The sequence below is a fragment of the Oncorhynchus tshawytscha genome, unplaced genomic scaffold (assembly GCF_018296145.1).
Source record: "Oncorhynchus tshawytscha isolate Ot180627B unplaced genomic scaffold, Otsh_v2.0 Un_contig_3807_pilon_pilon, whole genome shotgun sequence".
Lineage (NCBI taxonomy): Eukaryota > Metazoa > Chordata > Actinopteri > Salmoniformes > Salmonidae > Oncorhynchus > Oncorhynchus tshawytscha.
The window spans coordinates 101,831-110,000 of NW_024609349.1; the positions used below are offsets into that span (position 1 = coordinate 101,831).

At 48.4% G+C, this 8,170-nt stretch overlaps 1 protein-coding gene across 1 annotated transcript in view; it reads left to right on the forward strand.

Annotated features, from left to right (window-relative positions):
- LOC112242514 (adhesion G protein-coupled receptor L1-like) overlaps positions 1 to 2,870 on the forward strand; it is a gene marked incomplete at its 3' end in the record, with an annotated part of 77,180 nt that extends 74,310 nt beyond the window's left edge. The window contains exon 28 of the mRNA XM_042314951.1: positions 1,864 to 2,870. Coding sequence (XP_042170885.1) covers positions 1,864 to 2,870 — 1,007 coding nt within the window. The remainder of the gene's footprint in view (positions 1 to 1,863) is intronic.
- Between the last annotated feature and the right edge of the window lie 5,300 nt (positions 2,871 to 8,170).

The window sequence follows — 8,170 nt, forward strand, 5'->3', positions numbered from 1 at the left end:
GTATGGTGTTCTTTGGATGCAACTCAGCATTCTTTGTCCTCCAAACACGACGAGTTGAGTTTTTTCCAAAAAGTTATATTTTGGTTTCATCTGACCATATGACATTCTCCCAATCTTCTTCTGGATCATCCAAATGCTCTCGAGCAAACTTCAGATGGGCCTGGACATGTACTGGCTTAAGCAGGGGGACATGTCTGGCACTGCAGGATTTGAGTCCCTGGCAGTGTAGTGTGTTACTGACGGTAGGCTTTGTTACTTTGGTCCCAGCTCTCTGCAGGTCATTCACTAGGTCCCCCCGTGTGGTTCTGGGATTTTTGCTCAGCGTTTTTGTGATAATTTTGACCCCACGGAGTGAGATCTTGCGTGGAGCCCCAGATCGAGGGAGATTATCAGTGGTCTTGTATTTCCTAATAATTGCTCCCACAGTTGATTTCTTCAAACCAAGCTGCTTACCTATTGCAGATTCAGTCTTTCCAGCCTGGTGCAGGTCTACAATTTTGTTTCTGGTGTCCTTTGACAGCTCTTTGGTCTTGGCCATAGTGGAGTTTGGAGTGTGACTGTTTGAGGTTGTGGACAGGTGTCTTTTATACTGATAACAAGTTCAAACAGGTGCCATTAATACAGGTAACGAGTGGAGGACAGAGGAGCCTCTTAAAGAAGAAGTTACTGGTCTGTGAGAGCCAGAAATCTTGCTTGTTTGTTATTGACCAAATACTTATTTTCCACCATAATTTGCAAATAAATTCATTAAAAATCCCACAATGTGATTTTCTGGATTTTTTTTCTCATTTTGTCTGTCATAGTTGAAGTGTACCTATGATGAAAATTACAGGTCTCTCTCATCTTTTTAAGTGGGAGAACTTGCACAATTGGTGGCTGACTAAATACTTTTTTGCCCCACTGTATATGTGTTGGTTGTATCAGTCTGTTGTATTTACAGATATAATATATACATATGTGTTGGTTGTATCAGTCTGTTGTATTTACAGATATAATATATACATATGTGTTGGTTGTATCAGTCTGTTGTATTTACAGATATAATATATACATATGTGTTGGTTGTATCAGTCTGTTGTATTTACAGATATAATATATACATATGTGTTGGTTGTATCAGTCTGTTGTATTTACAGATATAATATAAATATACATATATATGTGTTGGTTTATCAGTCTGTTGTATTTACAGATATAATATATACATATGTGTTGTTGTCATTTGTATTTACAGATATAATATATACATATGTGTTCAGTCTGTTGTATTTACAGTCTGTTGTATTTACAGATATAATATATACATATGTGTTGGTTGTATCAGTCTGTTGTATTTACAGATATAATATATACATATGTGTTGGTTGTATCATAATATTACATATGTGTTGGTTGTATCAGTCTGTTGTATTTACAGATATAATATATACATATGTGTTGGTTGTATCAGTCTGTTGTATTTACAGATATAATATATACATATGTGTTGGTTGTATCAGTCTGTTGTATTTACAGATATAATATAAATATACATATATATGTGTTGGTTTATCAGTTGGCAATTAACTTTATACATTAAAAAAAGAGGTAAAAAAATATGATCAGCCTAAATATATGGACTCTGGAATTGTCAGTAAGTGTACTTCTCTCTCTCTCCACCAGAGGGCAGTTGTCTAACTGTGTACTTCTCTCTCTGCCATGTCTCCCCCTCCTCTCCCCCTCCTCCTCCCCTCCTCCCCCTCCTCCTCCCTCCCCCCCTCCTCCTCCCCCCCCACCCTCCTCCTACCCCCTCCCCCCCCCCCTCCTCCTCCCCCCTCCTCCCCCCCCTCCTCCCCCCCACCCTCCTCCTACCCCGGCCACCAGAAGGTGACGTCCTGTCCCAGAGCCAGGAGATGGACAGTGTTTGTCTGAACGGAGGCTACAGCACCAACAGCTTCACCCTGCAGGGTCTGGGTGGGGGTGGTGGGGGGCCTCGGTCCGGGGTGGGTGGCAGCACAGACCTCCTCAGGGAGGGAGGAGGAGGGGGGGAGGACGCCTCCCCAGCCCCCCTCACCCCCCACGCCGCCGTGGGTCTGGGGGTGGAGCCTCACGGAGGCGGAATGCGGAGGAACCTATCGGACGCGACGGTCCTAGAGAACATGATCATCTCAGAGCTGGTTCAGAGCAACTTGAGGCCGGCTGCAGCTGCGGAGCGCTATGGCAGCCTGGCACGCCCCCTGGACCGACTGACACGCCCACAGCCCTCTGCCCACGAGAGTTGGACGGTAGCTCGGGTGTCGACGCACACACATGACCAAGATCCGACACACGCGCACACGCACCAGGACGGCTGGACGCACACACCTCGTCCTCTGCAGGACGTGCCGACACACACACCTCGTCCGCTGCAGGACGTGCCGACACACACACCTCGTCCTCTGCAGGACGTGCCGACACACACACCTCGTCCTCTGCAGGACGTGCCAACACACACACGCCAGGAGGAGAGCAACAGGAGCCAGCTGCAGCTGGGAGGCGGGACCCTCTCCCGTAGACTCCTCCTCCAGGACAGACAGACACGCCCCCAGGAGGCGTCGCTGCAGATGCAGACCGCACGCCCACATTCCACGTTGTCGCGGCAACAGCAGCAGGGCGGAGGGGGAACGCTGTCCCGTCACCGCAGCGGGGGTGTTGAGCCGGGTGGTGCGGGGGGTTCGGAGAGGGACCGTTACCGGGATAGGCCGCTTCCTCCTCCCCCTCCTCCTCCGCCTCTGGAGACAGAACCCCTGTATAAAGCCCTGGAGGATCCCCTTCTCTATGACCCCAGGGATGGAGGGGTGGAGGGGTGGAAGGAGAGAGGGATGGAGAGAGGGGTGGAGGGTTGGAAAGAGAGAGGGGTGGAGAGAGGGGTGGAGGGTTGGAAAGAGAGAGGGGTAGAGGGTTGGAAAGAGAGAGGGGTGGAGGGTTGGAAAGAGAGAGGGGTGGAGGGGTGGAAGGAGAGAGGGAAAGAGGATTCTCTTCTCTATGACCAGAGAAACGGAGGGATGGAGGGGTGGAAGGAGAGAGGGATGGAGAGAGAGAAGGAGGAGCAGTTCCTCAATGACCAGAGAGATGGAGGGATGGAGGGGTGGAACAGAGGGAAGGAGAGGAGGATGGAGGAAGGGAGCACTCAGTCCGTCCGTTACCTTAGCGACCCGGACGACCCTGACAGCTATGACCCTGTGACCCCTGACCTTGATCCTGACTCCTCCCCCATCTACACCCAGGATTCTAACCCCTCCCCCGTCTTCACCCACAACCGAAACGCACCCCTAGATATATACACCCCAAATGTCTACACCACAAACTCACCTCCTGATACATACACCCGAAATTCACCCCCAAATATTTACACCCGAAATTCACCACCAAGTATATACACCCGAAACGACCCCCTCCCAAATGTCTACACCCGAAATTCTCCCCCGAACATCTACACTCGAAGCGACTCTCCCCAGCTCTACACCCGAAACTCACCCCCGCCACCACGATTCTACACCCGTGAATCTCCGCCCCTACTCCTGTCGTCCTATCCTGACAGCAGCCCCGAAGGTCAACCAGAGGTTAGCCCCACCCCTCGACCCCACCGACCCCCTCTGGAAGTCCCCTACAGCCTGGGACGACCCCCTCTGGGCCCCAGGCCTAATCACATGCAGACTTTCTACCAGCCCCCACCCCTCACACCCCTCACGGCTAATGGGGAGTTGGTTTACACAGAGCCCGCCAGCGAGGACGATGAGGGACAGATGCAACGGGTGACGAGTCTGTGACTAGGGCGGTGGTGATCTGGAGGAGGAAAGAGGAGGAGGAGGAAGAAGAAGAAGACAGTTGTTGCAGTCATGATATTAATTATCATAATCTTTGATAAAGACCATTATAATGGTGATGGATTTTGCTGGCTATTGTTACATTGGTGATGATGGTGATGATGAAGATGATGAAGATGATTATGGTGATGATGGTGATGATGGTGATGATGGTAATGATGATGATGATGGTGATAATTGTGATGAAGTGATGATGGGATAATGGTGATGATAGTGATGATGATGATGATGATGATGATGGTGATAATTGTGATGGTGATGATGGTAATGATGATAGTGATTATGATGATGATCACCTCATGATACCTACACCCGAAATGATGATGAAGGCTCCTCCCTGTCTCTTATCTCTTGGTCATCACGAGCTGGTCTCCCTCTCATGTTCTGTTTAAATACATGATCCATTTTCACATCATCTCTGTATCTTTCTCTCCCCATCCGTCTCTATTCCCCCTGTGTGTCTTTCCTCTCCCCATCCGTCTCTATTCCCCCTGTGTATCTTTTCTCTCCCCATCCGTCTCTATTCCCCCTGTGTGTCTTTTCTCTCCCCATCCGTCTCTATTCCCCCTGTGTGTCTTTCCTCTCCCCATCCATCTCTATTCCCCCTGTGTATCTTTCCTCTCCCCATCCGTCTCTATTCCCCCTGTGTGTCTTTTCTCTCCCCATCCGTCTCTATTCCCCCTCTGTATCTTTCCTCTCCCCATCCGTCTCTATTCCCCCTGTGTGTCTTTTCTCTCCCCATCCGTCTCTATTCCCCCTGTATCTTTCCTCTCCCCATCCGTCTCTATTCCCCCTGTGTGTCTTTTCTCTCCCCATCCGTCTCTATTCCCCCTGTGTGTCTTTTCTCTCCCCATCCGTCTCTATTCCCCCTGTGTGTCTTTTCTCTCCCCATCCGTCTCTATTCCCCCTGTGTGTCTTTTCTCTCCCCATCCGTCTCTATTCCCCCTGTGTGTCTTTTCTCTCCCCATCCGTCTCTATTCCCCCTGTGTGTCTTTTTCTCTCCCCATCCGTCTCTATTCCCCCTGTGTGTCTTTTCTCTCCCCATCCGTCTCTATTCCCCCTGTGTGTCTTTTCTCTCCCCATCCGTCTCTATTCCCCCTGTGTGTCTTTTCTCTCCCCATCCGTCTCTATTCCCCCTGTGTGTCTTTTCTCTCCCCATCCGTCTCTATTCCCCCTGTGTGTGTCTTTTCTCTCCCCATCCGTCTCTATTCCCCCTGTGTGTCTTTTCTCTCCCCATCCGTCTCTATTCCCCCTGTGTGTCTTTTCTCTCCCCATCCGTCTCTATTCCCCCTGTGTGTCTTTTCTCTCCCCATCCGTCTCTATTCCCCCTGTGTGTCTTTTCTCTCCCCATCCGTCTCTATTCCCCCTGTGTGTCTTTTCTCTCCCCATCCGTCTCTATTCCCCCTGTGTGTCTTTTCTCTCCCCATCCGTCTCTATTCCCCCTGTGTGTCTTTTCTCTCCCCATCCGTCTCTATTCCCCCTGTGTGTCTTTTCTCTCCCCATCCGTCTCTATTCCCCCTGTGTGTCTTTTCTCTCCCCATCCGTCTCTATTCCCCCTGTGTGTCTTTCCTCTCATTGGTGTTAAATCATTTGGAACCAGTTGTTTAACCAGTTGTTTAACCAGTTGTTTAACCAGTTGTTTAACCAGTTGTTTAACCAGTTGTTTAACCAGTTGTTTAACCAGTTGTTTAACCAGTTGTTTAACCAGTTGTTTAACCAGTTGTTTAACCAGTTGTTTAACCAGTTGTTTAACCAGTTGTTTAACCAGTTGTTTAACCAGTTGTTTAACCAGTTGTTTAACCAGTTGTTTAACCAGTTGTTTAACCAGTTGTTTAACCAGTTGTTTAACCAGTTGTTTAACCAGTTGTTTAACCAGTTGTTTAACCAGTTGTTTAACCAGTTGTTTAACCATAAACTACGGTCACAAAATTAACTTTCCCCAAATGTATACGATTTTCAGAAATCCCGTTTGGAAGATTTCTGGAATCCTGATGGAATAGGCCTGCCTTAGCAGGGAATCCTGATGGAATAGGCCTGTCTTAGCAGGGAATCCTGATGGAATAGGCCTGCCTTAGCAGGGAATCCTGATGGAATAGGCCTGTCTTAGCAGGGAATCCTGATGGAATAGGCCTGCCTTAGCAGGGAATCCTGATGGAATAGGCCTGCCTTAGCAGGGAATCCTGATGGAATAGGCCTGCCTTAGCAGGGAATCCTGATGGAATAGGCCTGCCTTAGCAGGGAATCCGGACGGAATAGGCCTGTCTTAGCAGGGAATCCTGATGGAATAGGCCTGCCTTAGCAGGGAATCCTGATGGAATAGGCCTGTCTTAGCAGGGAATCCTGATGGAATAGCCCTGCCTTAGCAGGGAATCCTGATGGAATAGGCCTGCCTTAGCAGGGAATCCTGATGGAATAGGCCTGCCTTAGCAGGGAATCCTGATGGAATAGGCCTGCCTTAGCAGGGAATCCTGATGGAATAGGCCTGCCTTAGCAGGGAATCCTGATGGAATAGGCCTGCCTTAGCAGGGAATCCTGATGGAATAGGCCTGCCTTAGCAGGGAATCCTGATGGAATAGGCCTGCCTTAGCAGGGAATCCTGATGGAATAGGCCTGCCTTAGCAGGGAATCCTGATGGAATAGGCCTGCCTTAGCAGGGAATCCTGATGGAATAGGCCTGCCTTAGCAGGGAATCCTGATGGAATAGGCCTGCCTTAGCAGGGAATCCGGACGGAATAGGCCTGTCTTAGCAGGGAATCCTGACGGAATAGGCCTGTCTTAGCAGGGAATCCTGATGGAATAGGCCTGCCTTAGCAGGGAATCCTGATGGAATAGGCCTGCCTTAGCAGGGAATCCTGATGGAATAGGCCTGCCTTAGCAGGGAATCCTGATGGAATAGGCCTGCCTTAGCAGGGAATCCTGATGGAATAGGCCTGTCTTAGCAGGGAATCCTGATGGAATAGGCCTGCCTTAGCAGGGAATCCTGATGGAATAGGCCTGTCTTAGCAGGGAATCCTGATGGAATAGGCCTGCCTTAGCAGGGAATCCTGATGGAATAGGCCTGTCTTAGCAGGGAATCCTGATGGAATAGGCCTGTCTTAGCAGGGAATCCTGATGGAATAGGCCTGTCTTAGCAGGGAATCCTGATGGAATAGGCCTGTCTTAGCAGGGAATCCTGATGGAATAGGCCTGTCTTAGCAGGGAATCCGGACGGAATAGGCCTGTCTTAGCAGGGAATCCTGATGGAATAGGCCTGTCTTAGCAGGGAATCCTGATGGAATAGGCCTGTCTTAGCAGGAATCCTGATGGAATAGGCCTGTCTTAGCAGGGAATCCTGATGGAATAGGCCTGCCTTAGCAGGGAATCCTGATGGAATAGGCCCTGATGGAATGATGGAATAGGCCTGCCTTAGCAGGGAATCCTGATGGAATAGGCCTGTCTTAGCAGGGAATCCTGATGGAATAGGCCTGTCTTAGCAGGGAATCCTGATGGAATAGGCCTGTCTTAGCAGGGAATCCTGATGGAATAGGCCTGTCTTAGCAGGGAATCCTGAATTCTCCAACTGGGGTTTTCTGTAAAACTTTGGGAAAGTTACGTGAATTTTGCAACCGTAATCCATCGACAGAGTTTTTTATAATTGATTGGTTGGTTGATTGATTGGTTGATCAATCGATTGTTTGATTGATTGATCGATTGATTGGTTGATTGGTTGGTTGATTGATTGATTGGTTGGTTGATTGATCGATTGGTTGGTTGGTTGATTGATCGAATGGTTGATTGATCGATTGGTTGGTTGATTGATCGATTGGTTGGTTGATTGATCGATTGTTTGGTTGGTTGATTGATCGATTGGTTGGTTGGTTGATTGATCGATTGGTTGGTTGGTTGATTCATCGATTGGTTGGTTGATTGATCGATTGGTTGGTTGGTTGATTGATTGATCGATTGGTTGATTCATCGATTGGTTGATTGATTGATCGATTGGTTGGTTGGTTGATTGATTGATTGATTGGTTGATTGATCGATTGGTTGGTTGATTCATCGATTGGTTGATTGATTGATCGATTGGTTGGTTGGTTGATTGATTGATCGATTGGTTGATTGATCGATTGGTTGATTGATTGATTGATTGGTTGATTGATCGATTGGTTGGTTGATTGATTGATTGGTTGGTTGATCGATTGGTTGATTGATTGATTGGTTGATCGATTGGTTGATTGATTGGTTGATTAATCAGAAGATTGATTGACTAGTTGTTGCTTAACCTCAATAGGGACTGCATCTCAAATGGTACCCTATCTAGTGCACTACTTTAGACCAGAGCCCTA